The sequence below is a fragment of the Ambystoma mexicanum genome, chromosome 10 (assembly GCF_040938575.1).
Source record: "Ambystoma mexicanum isolate Mex_15411 chromosome 10, UKY_AmexF1_1, whole genome shotgun sequence".
NCBI classification, from domain to species: Eukaryota; Metazoa; Chordata; class Amphibia; order Caudata; family Ambystomatidae; genus Ambystoma; species Ambystoma mexicanum.
The window spans coordinates 692,941,088-692,955,801 of record NC_090932.1 but is presented as its reverse complement, the minus strand read 5'-3'; the positions used below and the strand labels follow the sequence as shown (position 1 = coordinate 692,955,801).

Sequence of the window (14,714 nt, the reverse complement as noted above, 5' to 3'; positions counted from 1 at the left end):
TTGAACTGGTAGTGCTTCCCTTGTACGACGAAGCGCAGGAACTAGAGTCTCTCTTCCTCTGCTGGATATCCCAAATTGCAGGAACTGCCAGGAACAACCGCCACCGCAGGAGCCTCTTCGACATTTTAAGGTACTTTGTTCCGCCAGGGCTCCCTTTTCGTTTGGTAGCGTTAAAGGTGTTTTAAATCCTTTACCTACCTGCTGGGTTGGCCGCCCCTATCATCTAACATGGTCTTTCACCTTCTGCAACCACCTTTTCGAATCTTTTAACAAAGATTTGACTGCAGCTACAAGAACATTTTTCTCCTGGGCTCTTTGCCCTGTACCACTGACTCTGGCAGAATCTGTTATAACTGTCTTCTCTAGATTGCTTCTCAACTAGAACTGTGTTGGTGCACCCAACTCTTATAACCACCTTTTTCTTCCCGCTTGAAAAACTTGTGAAGTGCCATTTTGCATGGTTTTCACCTACGTATCATACATGCTAAAGTACTGCCTTGCCTAAAACTTGTTCACAAACTTATTGGGAAGTATTGCTAGGGTGTCTAAGCGTATATTCCTGTATAACTTGTTCTTTCCCTCCCTTGTGAGAAATTGCTAGAGTGCCATTTGTGTTTGGTTTTCACTGTGCCGTTTTGCTCAGTTTTCCTTCTTGCTCAAACTGGTCTACAATTTAACCCGGGAGTTGTGTATACTTTTCTTGACCGATTTTAACTTGCTTTAATAACTGTGATTTATGTGTTGAACCAGAAGTGTGTAAAATAAACATTCTTTTTAAATACAAAGCTTTTGTCAGTGTTTCCTTGTGCCATAGTGCTGTAGTCCTATTGTGTAAACCCGGAATACTGCTCATCTCCCTCTTGAGATAAGCCTGACTGCTTAGCCACAGCTACCAACTAAATCTTTGTGGTGCGGACTAATACCAAAGGAGATTTATTGCTCATACCTGTAGTCTTAATCTTCTGTAGTGCTCCCTAAGAGAACTGCACAGGATTCTGCCTAACACACAAATATACACACACACACATATATATATATATATATATACATACATACATACACACACACACATATATTCAATGAAGAAACTTTAAGGGGACGTTATGGTTTCAAGTAAAATCAAAAAACCCCAGAAATTCGCCAGTTATGGTAAGCTTACCAACCATAACTCGCGCCACCAACGTGCACTGCTAAGACTAACACCCAGGACATCAAAGATGACATCACATGTGAAATACATTTTGATGAAAAGTCCCTGCAAGGAGTTGCGTTTATATTGTTGGTAACAAGATGTCAGGGGTGATCGGGAGACCTGTCATGAACTACTTAATCTACTAAAGAATGTACTCATCTAATATCATTGTATTGGAGTGTGGTCGTTAATACAGAAACCTAATCATATATAAAAATAGGCAATGACTGCAGCATGCACCATAGAAGTACACTATTTATAATCTTGTAATTTTGGATAGTACAATAATGAATGCTACCGTGTCAGAGTTTTGGGTAATGTTAAACATGTAATAACTAGCTAACAATTCAAGACTTACTGCACTTGTGCTGGTACAAACAATACACCTGAAGAACCACAATGCATACAAATCAGAGGCACATACAGGGAAACTAAAGTAAGGAAGAAAGAATCTGCATCATCAGAAAATGTTAATGACATTAAAATGTATCTTCATGCATACAAATGAATTGTGTGTTTGAGGCCTGCTCATTTCCCCATGTATGTGCACCATGAGCTGAGACCAAACCCTAAGGACAGTACTTAAAGAACATATGACAAGGTATATATATATATATATATATATATATATATATATATATATATATAGCACCTTTGTCAATTTTATCATTCTAACTGCCAGTGAACAAAACCACCTGCCCTATATATGTCAATAAAGAAAAAGAAGTGGCCCAGATATGTGATGTCATCAATGACATTTGTGATGTCATCTTTGATGTCCTGGGTGTTAGTCTTAGCAGTGCACGGTGGTGGCGCGAGTTATGGTTGTTTAGCCGAATTTCTTTTTATTTTTTATTGTACTTGAAACCATAATGTCCCTTTAACAAAGTTTCTTCAGTGAATTTCATGGGTTTTTACCAGTGCATGCTATTTTCCTACAACTTACTCATATCATAATTACCCAATATAGTAATATTTGTGTTCCATTTACAAGTGTCACCTTAAATCCCTGCCATTTCCCACCTTCTGGAATCATTTTTAACACTTCTATACACTTTTTGCAACTAATTCAACTAGTTTTGTAGACTTCTACGAACATCTGAGTACATAGCGGACCTTCCGGACAGTGCCACATGACCATAGGCTGGCGTGCGGCATAATCATGTCCGAGAACCCGTCCGCACTTCACGATAAGATCTCTGCTTTGCGGACAGTTCAGAACTGCATTTTCTACTGATCTAGGAAATTTCAACTTCAAAATTTCCCTTTCACAGCTCCAACACCTATTCCTACTCATTATCCATTAACAATCTAGTACACAGTACATACTTTTAGCAAAACTGCTATTTATCTTAAAATGGCACCAGCTAATGCCATCCCTCCTCCCCAAGAGCCACCACTACTGCTGTAATCAAGGAGCATGAAAAACACTGCCCCCTACCTTAGAAATAACACACGCGCAACATATTCCCTTGTCCACCTACTCCTCCATATTAGTTTTTGGTTCCTCTTCCTTCATTTCCCTCCCCACCTTTCGTTCTCAGCTCTCCTGCCAAAAAAAAGACATCCAAAAATAACAAAAGACATTCCTTTAGGAACCACATATCACAGTTAAAAAATAGAACTAAAAAAATGTATAGACTCCATCTAGTTTATATTTCTCATTAAAATACATAGAGATAAGATTTTCCAACATTTCCATTTGCATTTTGTGTTATGCTAATGGGAATATTGTGGCATTCATCCTCCGTTCCAGGGACTGGAAAGGTGGATACCGGCCCAGCAGCCCAAGTTTTCAGCCCAAGCGAAGCAAGGGTGGCTAACGAGGTCTCTGGACCATTATCCCCCCCATTCCAGCCCCTGAAATGGAGTTGTAGGCCATTAGCACCCTAGGTTCCCAAAGCGGGAAAGAGATACACAATTCGAAATGGTCATTCATGGCACTTTAATGAAATATTAGCGTTGAACCTGGGTGAACCTAGTGATGGTCTACATGCACCTCGATGCTGCACTCCCCATAACCACGTAAAAAAGACTACACACAAAGATAGTAATTGCGTTACATTGTAATAAGCAACACACAACAAACGAATAGAAAATAACCCAAAATTAATCTTCAGATAATAATAAGTTAATGCTCGTTCCAGTATACAATCGTCAAAATCAAACTTACATTATATTCCATTTCCATTATCTTGGCTCAAGTCAGACCATAACGCTCACTGCGTTCGCACCAAAGATTCTTCATGAACTGAATTTACATGTTCCTTACACACTCTTGGAATGCATAACCTTATCAAATGTTCATTATTACAAACCGCCTCTCATTGCATTCCTTCCGGTATGGTCCCTTTCTCTCTGTTAGGGAGAATTCTCATTCAATGGCTAATTTCCCTTACCTAGTGAGTCCCTCAGCAGCTTTGCTGGATTTCTGGAGTTATTTTTTCCACTTGGTCAGAGTGTGAGATTTTCCCCCACTCTTACCCATGTTTTGCCATGTGTATTTCATCTGCTTTTTGTGATTGTGGACTCTGGAGTACACCACTTCAGTAGCTCCCTTCTTTTGTGGGTTACACAGCACCTTCAGTGCAGTGACACAGGGTTGTCTTTTAGACTTCCCCCACCAACTCCATTTCTGGGGCTGACTACTGTCCCCCAGAAAAGGGTAAAGTTGCCATTAACTTTACTTAGTCATTTAACCACAGATACAGTACACCCCATTTTACATGGAGTGCTGGAAAGGGTTAATCCTTAGCCCTTTTTATCTGAACCTCCTAGAGCATTGTTTCGCTCTTAACATTTAGACTTGGGTGGTGACAGTGGTATCTACCCTAACATTTCTACCGCGATTATACTAGATAAACGTGGTATTGTTTTAGGCTATTATATTAGCCTCGAACTTAAACCTGCTTGACCAAATACTTTTTCTTTTGGTTCCGGTCGGGTTTATTCGTAATTTCTTTTTGTTAAAGTACTTCTTGCGTTTTACTTTGCACGGCAAACCAGGTTTGCCTTCTTTGTTCACTTTTGGCGGGCTTCTACCAAGAAGCCCTCCTCTAGACGCCTGGGTGTCTAGGTGGGCTGAATGTGAGGGAGGGGTGTAGTCACCCCCTGCACAGGGTATCCTAGGAAACCCAAGTCGCACTTTGCCATGATTGGCTGCGGTGGTTGTCCGGGCTGGACAACCCCCCTGCTGCGTGATTGACAGCCGGCTCTGTGAATAGGGGATTTTCGCATAAAAGGCAGGTCTCTTGGGCTAGAAGTCAGAGTCGCCACTTGAACTACAAGGAACCGAAGAGAAGCAGAGAAGAAGACGGCTGCTACAACTACCCCGACCGGTGAAGGCCTTCTGCAGTCCTGAACTATCTACCCTTCAACAACCAGAGAAGATCCAGTCCGGAGTCTTCTTCCCTTGAGCCTAGTGGGGATAACCAGCTCACCTTCTACAGCCAGAGGATCCTCTTCTTGGTCGAAATCGCTGCACACGGCTGTAGTGGTCTGGATAGCCATCTAAATAGCGCCTCCTGCTTTTTTAAAGAAGCGCACCTTTTATTCACCGTCGTTGCTGCCGGCTTCGTCCCTGTGTGGTGCAGACCCCTCCAGACGTCCTCCTCCGAAGCTCCAGGAACCGAGGGTCTGCAGGAAACTACCAGGAACTGCTGCCTTGGCACCAACCTCTTCATTGAATAAGGTACTGTGTTCGGCTTGAGGAATTAGGGTGTATCCCTTTTCTTCATCTCCAAGGCTTGCCCTCGTCTTCCCTCCTTCTTATAACTTTTGCTTCCTCTGTTGACAATATCCAAGTACTCCTGGCTACGTTGAATCAGGAACTGTCCGACTGTGTGATCCTCGACAACAGGGACCCGGTTCCACTTGACATTGGCTCCAGCCTATTGACTCTTGTATTTCTGTCCATGAGTGTTCTTTGGTTCCGTCTGCCTTGACAAAAGTATTGCCTATGATTTTTGCCCCCAATTCTCTCTGGGTATCTCAGGTGCTAAGTGTGTTTTGCCCCGGTAACATGTCTTGCCACGGATACGCCTTTATTTAGTAAGACCGAACTGTCATTACTGTCAAAAAGTGATCGCAAGTGTATTCCCGGTAACGTCTTTTGTTTCACAACACTGATCCGTTAAAACACAGGGTACTTACTTTGAGCTAAACCGTATAAAGTGAATTGGTTGTTTGTAGTGTATTTTACTTGTGATTTTGAATTAATAGAAGTATCATGTTTATAACAAACGGTTTAAAAATAAATGTACTTATATTTTTTACCTGAAACCTTGAGTCAGTGTTTGCTTGAGTCACAAACCCCTTTGTGTAATCTGCGCTACTGCTCATATACTCTTGTGATAAGCCTGGCTGCTCCGCTACTGCTACCACTTTAACATAGTAGTACAGGCTTGTACCAAAGGTGAACTTATTACCACCTGTAGTCTTAATTGTGTGTAGTGGTCCCGAAGGTCATTGCACAGGATTCTGCCTAACACTCTCAAGGTCAAAAAACAATTGAACCTTATACTGTGTCCCATGCATGGGCTTCCTTAGCTCGCAACCAAAAATTCAAAGCTGGTGACCTTCACGCAGAATCTAAATACATTCTCACTTTGAAAAAACTTTTCTCACCGACGCCATGAGAACTGTTATTCTCATACACGTGCAGGGCCACTCTTTGCATCAGACAGTGCAGCTGGCTGCCTCAAATGCCAGACTCTAAGGGGCGGCAGTCTGACTATTATTTTTAAAACATTTTAACACAGACACATTAGTCCTTCGCCTGTACTTTACGCACATTATATCGTGGAACATCTCCAAATGTACCGTATGACTTTCGTGAGAAAAAACACACATGTTTTTTGCTTCTTGCTGCCCTATCCCATCCCATCCTCATACACCCTCACCTCCCCAGACCGTATTTGATAAATTTAACAAGTGCAATGTTGTGTTTTTTAATACTTTTTTGCAGCGATGTACGCGGACACCAAAACATGGATCCAAGATGGCAGGTGCATCGGAACAATCTGACGCACTTCACCATCCAATCAGCGAATGCGTCACATGTCCGCGGACATGACATGACCAATTAGCCAATCGATATCTTGCCGCGGAGCGAACAGGGAAGTGTGTCCGCGGGGCGGACATCGATATCACTAACTTTTTGAGACCTACTTTTTGATCGTTTTAAAAAAACTACTGGACGGATTTTCACCAAATTTACAAAAGCTTTCGGGACCAAGCCGCTGCTGCTGCCGCAAATTTGGTGAAAATCCGTCCAGCGGTTTGGGCTGTAGGCGCGCACAGTTTTTTCCCCATTCAGTCTATGTGAAAAAAATACATTTTGGGACCCCTCCTAAAACTTTTCCCCCCTGGACCAAACCTCACCAAACTTTGCAAAAAAAAAAATTCAGTGTGGGCCATATACCTTTTTTGCAAAGTTTGGTGTGGATTCGTCCAGGGGGAGCAAAGTTATAAGCCACCCAAAAAGTGCTCTTCCTGTGGGATTAGCAACGTAACCATAACTACACAGCCACTACCGTGGCTGTGAGATATATATATATATATATATGACAATGCATTACTTACCGTAAAAGCATTTCTGATGGTTGTATCTGCTTAGATTCACATGCTGTGCATAGGTCCGACATCCAGTGGTCACTCCGGAGTATTGCATTTTGTTTTTCGTAGTCGAAAAGGGACGTCGACAAGGCGTGTCTGAAATACTATCCCTATAGTGACGTGCGTTGTACCCACAATCCCTCACGCGTCGAGGTCCCTCTGTATTTTTCTGCCCTGAGGGAGCCTTCTAGACGTGAGTGAATACAGAAAAGAGAGATAAAAGGAAGTCTATGTTCCTGCCATCCGAGCGGGGAGGAAGGGTGGGCGCATGTGAATCTAAGCAGATACAACCATCAGAAATGCTTTTACGGTAAGTAATGCATTGTCTTCTGATGTTTGTTAATCTGCTTAGAATCACATGCTGTGCATAGACTAGCGAGCAGTACCCAGAGTTGGCGGTGGGTTATGAGAAGGAAAAGTAGAGAAAAGATGTCTTAATACTGCCTGTCCCACCTGGGAGTCAGATCTCGAGTGTGCATCTAGACAGTAGTGTTTTGTAAAGGTGTGCACAGAACTCCAGGTAGCCGCTTTGCAGATGGACTCAAGGGGAACATTTGCAATGAATGCTATGGACGCCCCCGTGCCTCGAGTAGAGTGTGCTCTTGGCTTAAAGGGCAGTTCTCTCTTAGCAAGAGTATAGCAGAGAGTGATGCATTGAACAATCCATCTAGAAATAGTGGACTTTGAAACTGCATCCCCTTCTCTTCCTGCTGCCACCGAGACGAAGAACTGATTAGTTTTCCTCAGTGGTCTGGTTCTTTCCATGTAGAACATGACCGCTCTGCGCACATCTAGTGTGTGCAGAGTTTTTTCTCCCAAGTTGGAAGGATTTTGAAAGAACGTTGGCAGTTCTATAGACTGGTTTACGTGGAATTTCGAGATGAATTTCGGAGCAAACCTTGGGTGCGTGCGTAGAACCACCTTATCTCTGAACTGTAACGAAGGGGTCTAGAACAGAAAGAGCCTGTAGTTCACTTACTCTCCTGATGGAGGTGATAGCTATTAAAAAAGCAGTCTTAAGAGTGAGGTCTTTAAGAGATGCTTTGTGCATGGGTTCGAAAGGTGAGCCCATGAGTCTGGTAAGTACCACGTTAAGGTCCCATCCGGGAGCTGGGTCAGCTATCGGGGGGTGTATTCTCTTTATTCCCTCCATGAAGGCCTTTATAACAGGGATCTTCCACCACGACACCTTGAGTTGGGAAGTGGTGTATGCAGAAAGTGCCGCTAAGTGGACTTTAATGGAATTGAACACTAGACCTGAATCCAATAAGTGGGTCAGGTATAGAACAATATGTGTGGGAGAGCAGTCAATCGGGTTGATGCTTTTTCCTCTGCACCAGATGACAAATCTCTTCCACTTGATAGAATAGCAGTGGCGAGTGTTAGGTTTTCTGGCTTCCCTGAGGATGTCCATGCATCTCTGCGGGAGCTGTAGATGTCCGAATTCTATGATCTCAGGAGCCAAGCTGCTAAGTTCATGTTCTGGGGGCATGGATGCAGAGTCCTGCCCTTGTCTTGTGACAGCATGTTGTACGGGCAGGGGAGTTTCACTGGGGGAGATAGAGACATCTCCATCAAGTGAGCGAACCATGGCTGTCGGGCCCACATTGGGGCCACCAGTATCATGGTCACTTGTTCCTGGTGCATCTTGTGCACCACCTTGTTGAGAAGGGGAGTCGGGGGGGGAAAAGCGTAAACAAATTTCCCTGACCATTGCATCGACAGACCGTTCCCCTTGGATTGGTTCTGGCGGTACCTGGAGGCGTAACTTAGGCATTGTGAGTTCTCCAGGGTTGCGAATAGGTCTATTTCTGGGAATCCCCATTGTGTGAAGACGTCGAAGACGATGTCTTCGTGCAGTCGTCATTCGTACTCTTCGGGCAGGGGGAAATCTCTGCTGAGTTTGTCTGCCAGCAGATTGAGTTCCCCTGGTACATGTTGTGACAGAAGGAACATGTTTTGTTTGAGAGCCCACTTCCATATATTTTGGGCCAGTTTGGACAGTCCTGGAGAGTGCGTGCCCCCCTGCTTGTTGATGTAGTACATGGCTGTGGTGCTGTCTGTAAGGACCAACACAGTCTTGCCTTGTAGGTGTTCCTGGAAGGCTTTTAGCGCCTTGAACACAGCTAGTCGCTCCAGTAGATTTATGTGTTTGGATGCTACGTTCAGAGTCCACACTCTGTGAGCAGTCTGATGGGATAGGTGAGCCCCCCATCCTGTGAGGGATGCGTCTGTGGTCAGAGTGGCTTCCGCCGCGGGTGTGGCAAAGGGTTTCCCTCTTTCCAGGTTTTCCTTTGTCCACCACCGTAGCGAGAGAACCAAGGCCTGCGAGACCACCACTAGATCGTCCCATAGTCCGCTGGCCTGACACCACTGGCTGTTGAGCCACTCTTGCATAGGGCGCATGCGCAGGCGCACGTGAGGTACCAAATAAATACACAACGCCATCATGCCTAGCAAGCGCATTGCTTTGCGTACCATCACCTCTCGACCGGTCACATATTGAGGGATCTGAAACAGCAAGTTTTGGACCCTCTCGTTGGAGGGGAAGACGAGGCCGTCCTTTGTTTGAATTAGAGCCCCTAGGAATTGTTTGATTTGGCTGGGGTCTAGGCTGGACTTCTTTTCGTTGATGGAGAAGCCCAACTGGAACAAAAGGTCTACAGTCTTTTGGGTATTGGAGAAGCATGTTTCGTAAGAATCCCCTGTTATGAGCCAGTCGTCGAGGTAAGGGTAAACTGGGATGGACGACCTGCGCAGGTGGGCCACTGCCACTACCTTCGTGAATACCCTTGGTGCTGATGCTATGCCGAAGGGTAGCACTCTGAACTGGTAGTGTTTGCCCTCTATCATGAACCCGAGGTATCTTCTGTGCGCTGGCAACATTAAAATATGAAAGTATGCATCTTTCATGTCCAATGTTGTCATGTAATCTCCCTGTGATAGCAGTGGGATTACTTCCTGTAAGGTCACCATACGAAACGTCTGGGGTTTGATAAACTTGTTCGCTGGGCGCAGATCTAATACAGGGCGCATGGTTAGATCCTTTTTGGGTACAAGGAAGTACACTGAATAAATACCTTCCATTACCTGAGATAGAGGCACGACCTCTATGGCTCCTTTTTCCAGCAGTAGTTGTACTTCTTGGAGAAGGATGGCAAGGTGTTCCGGTGTCATGCGTCGTCCCCTCGGGGGTCTGTATGTTGGGGAACTGTTGAATTCGATGCAGTATCCGTGGGCTACGGTGGAAAGTACCCAGTGGTCTGACGTTATTCCCTCCCATGCTGGAAGAAAGGATGTTATCCGGCCCCCGACCGTTGTTGCATGGGAGGGGACGCGAATCTTCGCGTCACTTGGTGTTGTTGGGGGCTTGGGAGCCTCTGGGGGTGGACCCCCGACCTCTCCCTTTGCCCCGGCGCTGGCCTCTTTGGCTGTACTGCCCACTATTGGTCTGGTAATTGGTGGCAGGGTACTGTTGCTGCTGATTCTGCTGTTGGCGTTGGCCACGAAAAAAGCGTTTGTTGCCATAGCCGCGTCTGGTAGTGGGCTTAGAGATCTGGTCAAGAGTTTTGATAGTATCGAACTCTTTTTTAGCCATCTCCAGAGCCTCATCCACCGCTTTCCCGAAGAGGTTTGAGTCTTCAACAGGTTTATTTATTAAAGACGCCTGTGTCTCCGGTTTGAACCCTGAGTTGCGCAGCCATACATGGCGTTTTAGGAGTATTCCCTGAACCAGGGAACATCCCGCTGTCTCTGCGGCATCCAGAGAGTTCTTTACAATACTCTGGTTGACCTGGGTTCCTTCGCCAATAGTTGATAGCAGGCGTGTACGTAGTGGTTCCGGCACTTCTTCGGCGTCTTTACGCAGTTTGGCCCACTGCGCGTCCGCGTAGCTAGCTAGCAAAGAATTGTTGTTCGCAATTCTTGCCGAAAAGGCAGCCGAGGATGTGACTCTCTTTGCAAGGGCATACAACCTCTTGCCCTCCTTGTCAGGTGGTGCCTCGCTGGTGGACAGCGGCACCCCTGCCCTCTTCCTTGTATTAGTTACTACAAGGGAATCCGGAATGGAATGTCCCCTGATGTACAGCGGGTCTGAGGGTGAAGGAGTGAAACGTTTTTCAATTCTTGGATTAACTCCTCTGATTAGTGCGGGTGTGGATAGCGAAGGGATGATTCTTCTCTTCACTGAAGCGAGGAGGGGAATGGTCTGGCTGACCGGGGGTTTCTCCTTAATTACTCTTTCCACAAAGTCTATTTCAGGAGAGATCTCCCCAGTGTCCAGTTCGAAATTTGCTGCTGCTCTGCGCAACAGGGCATTAAATGTGGGCTGATCATCAATGGGAGACGTGTTTCTAACAGGTGAATTGTCAGGAGGATTTAGGTTCAGGACATCAGTGTCCAAATATACTGATGGGGATTGCCAGGGATGAGAAGGTCCTTCTTCTGGATTTTCTCCGAAGCCTTCTCCTACCATGTCTGGGCTGTCTTCCAGACCTTCCTCCTGGTTCTGTCCCTCTTCATAGTCCACAAATTCATCCTCCTCCTCCAAGTATTGTTCCTCACCAGTGAGGTCATACACATTATGGGAATCTGAGGCTGTGTCCTGCTGGGGATTGAATAGTCTCGGATATTTGGCCCTGGGGTCCTCCTGAGGCCCCTCTCTTGTTCTCTTGGGAGTAGGAGGGTTCTGGGTCTTCATAAACCTCTCCATTCTCTCCATGCAGAGATGGAGCCTTTCCATGGTTTCATGGGGTACCCCTGAGCGGTCTAGCGGGGGAAAATTAGTGTCATCTAGCTGAAAACGGCTCGACCTCTCCCACAACGTCTAGGAAAGTGTCCCGTCGCCTTCCGAAAAGCCTTTCGGTGTGCTGGGGGTCCCCCCCGACTGAAGGGGGTAGTCCCTGTCTTTCTTCGGGCTTTTTCGGCGTGTCTTTCGACCTTTGCGTAGCGCTCGACGTGTCTTTCGGCGTACGCTTCTGGGCGTCGGCTACAACGATCCTCGCCAAGCTCTCTGTGACTCGTTTGTCAGCGGAGGGCTGTGGTTTCGACGTTACGGGTGTCGATCGTTCTACGGCGGCGTGCGCTCTCTGCTGGTGCGCACCGGCCGATGGTTTGGGGGCGGCGCCCTTATTTGCCAAAAGCCCAGTCGCTGGTTGCGGCTGCGAGAGGGGCTTCGAACCTGAACGGTCCGAGGAGGCCGCCGGTGGAACCTGCGTCTCCTTGGGCGCTGACGCTTTCTTCGTCTTCGACGAAGAAGAGCCATGGGTTGTGTGCTTATGTGTGGTATCGTGTGCGTCAGTGTCGCCGGAGTGTTCATCCCCATAAGCAGGGCGTGAGCCGAGCCCGTCGGGGCCGGGGACAGACTAAGAGCGCGAGCGCTCTTTGGAGGGGTGTACGACTTCCGTAGCGGAGGTCGTGTTATCACGTTCCTCGTCACTGTCGGTGGTAGCAGCGGCGGTGAAGAATCGGCCTTCGACATAGCGTAGGCCGCCCACCTCTTGACCCTACGGTCTTTTAGAGTCTTTGGCTTAAGAAGCCGACAAGCCGTGCAACCCTCCTCTTTGTGATCGAGGGGCAAGCAGCGGTTACACCATGAATGCTTGTCCTTCCAAGTAAACTTGCCCTTGCAAAGCGGGCAAAACCTAAAGGGTGTCCTCTCCATAGCCGAGGCAATCAATCGTGATAACGACCCCAAGGGAAAGGAAGGGGAAAAGGAAAGGCATTCTCAGAAAAGAACCAGAGATGTCCCACGACCCCACTCTCCCTACTGTATTTGGCCTGCGAGGCCAGGCCACGTGTTCGGCAACGCCGAAGGATCTCCTCCGCTCGTCCCCTCCGTCGAAGATCTTGCTCGGCGGAGACAGCTTCACAACTGCGTCGAGGGAGGGATCGATGTTATAATTAAATAGGAAAACGACCAAAGGTCGAGGAGATGAAATCTGCAATGTCTCTCGAGGAGCTCCGCGTAAAGGCCACCAGTAGCTGGGCGGAAAAAAACAATCCGAGGGACCTCGACGCGTGAGGGATTGTGGGTACAACGCACGTCACTATAGGGATAGTATTTCAGACACGCCTTGTCGACATCCCTTTTCGACTACGAAAAACAAAATGCAATACTCCGCAGTGACCACTGGATGTCGGACCTATGCACAGCATGTGATTCTAAGCAGATTAACAAACATCAGAAATATATATTCACATATTCTGCTTGAACTATCTTATTTGGTGCTGCACTTTGTTTTGGTACTGGGGAGGGGCTGTACTTTGTACCATTCTCTCGCCCTAGTAAGAAGTGAAGTCAGACTGCTCAGTCACATTTACCACAGTGCGCTTGCACGAAATCATTAGAAATTCTGCACACAGGCACATCTTACTAAAACCCTCACCCGACTACTTCAGGAAAACCCAATCCCATGAAAAGCCAGCCCCACAAGAAGCAGGTGAAGCCAGCACACACTATATCAGTATCAAAGTAAATACTGTTGGATCAGTGTTACCTATCTAGGATCTTCAAACCACTATTTTCTCTCTAGTTGGCACAATTGGACCTCACTTTCAAAACTCTTGATATAACGGCTCTAATAGCTAGGTTACTTTTGAAGGCATGACTTTCTCCCCCTCCCCATGCTTTCCCCTTCTCCCCCCTCCAGCATGCCCCTTTTAATGCTCCCGCTCTCGTTTTGCCCTGCTCCCCCTTTTGTCTCTCCCCCTCAATTTTCACCCCATCCTTCACTCTCCCCTTTTCCCTCATTTTAGCCCCTCCACATTTTCCCCCTCCCCGTTTTCCATTCCCCTCTAGAGTTGAGGTTTAACTTGGCGGAAAACTTAGGTTGCTATCATTGGAGATACAGGTTTAATCTCTGAAGCATCCCGCAACTGAAATATTACAGTGCTGATTCAATCTCCGATACCTGGTCTCAAGATATAAGGACAGAGATCCAAACACGGGAAGTTCAAAGAAAGAAGGCACACTTACCCCTGTGGACTAAGATCCAATGAATCTTCCCTGCTGTGTTGTAAACCGGGAGAACCCAAATCTGTAACTGCATTGCTTGTAACAGTGGTTATTCCAGTGCTTATTGTGGTGGTCAGAAGAGTTCCTGAACCATTAGTGCATGCCTTTGGTGGACTTGTCAACAGGGTTTCAGATTCTGCTAGGTTTTTCACTTGATGCATCACACCTTTGAAAGAAAGTAAAATTAAATTGTTAACTGAAAGAAATGGTGGCAATACGTGAATAACACGGATGAAGTCAGAATGATTAGGTAGTCACAAAGATAGTAAAGAACAAATTACTTACTGGGGTCAGATTATCAAATCTTTGCTCCTGTGTAAAAGTGACACAAATAAAGCACCAATTATTCTGCTTAGTTAATATGGAAAGGAACAAAATGTTTTAGCCCCAATCCATATTATATACAAATGTTTTCACTGGGGCAGAAATTAAGCAGACTATTATTTACTATGTTTGATGTATAATATGAAACATCATGAAGACCACTTATTTCATTTTATGCAGCCAACATAGTAAAATAAACAAGGTCTTCGCTGAGATGAAAAGGGTAGCCTTTTTTTTTTTTTTTTTTAAGTGTGCGCCAGATTTAGCGCAGAATTCCAATTATCAGAAGGTACGGCCAAGTGTATGCCCGATTAACTTTACGGGGAACATATTGTGTTCCGTGGCTCGCAGCAGATTTGCACAGGTTTTTGCAGCACAAGCCAGTGTGCATGCTCATTTGAAAGAGTGTTTCATAGCGGTTTCAAATTTACCACATGCCGCCACGGTTGATATGGCAGATTGTGAAAAGCCAGTAAATACTGTGGGTGGAAAAGGGGCCATCAAGGAGGTGCCATTCATTCCATGGTTCCTCTTCAGTGCCTTGCAAGGTTTTCATGGTACTTAACC

General features: G+C 46.0%; 1 protein-coding gene across 6 annotated transcripts in view; it reads right to left on the bottom strand.

Moving 5' to 3' along the window:
- Positions 1-14,714, bottom strand: part of TRIP12 (thyroid hormone receptor interactor 12) — a 2,051,777-nt gene that overhangs the window by 941,466 nt on the left and 1,095,597 nt on the right. For all 6 annotated transcript variants that reach the window (XM_069618297.1, XM_069618300.1, XM_069618299.1 and 3 more), the window contains one exon: positions 13,785-13,989. In XM_069618297.1, coding sequence (XP_069474398.1) covers positions 13,785-13,989 — 205 coding nt within the window. The remainder of the gene's footprint in view (positions 1-13,784; positions 13,990-14,714) is intronic.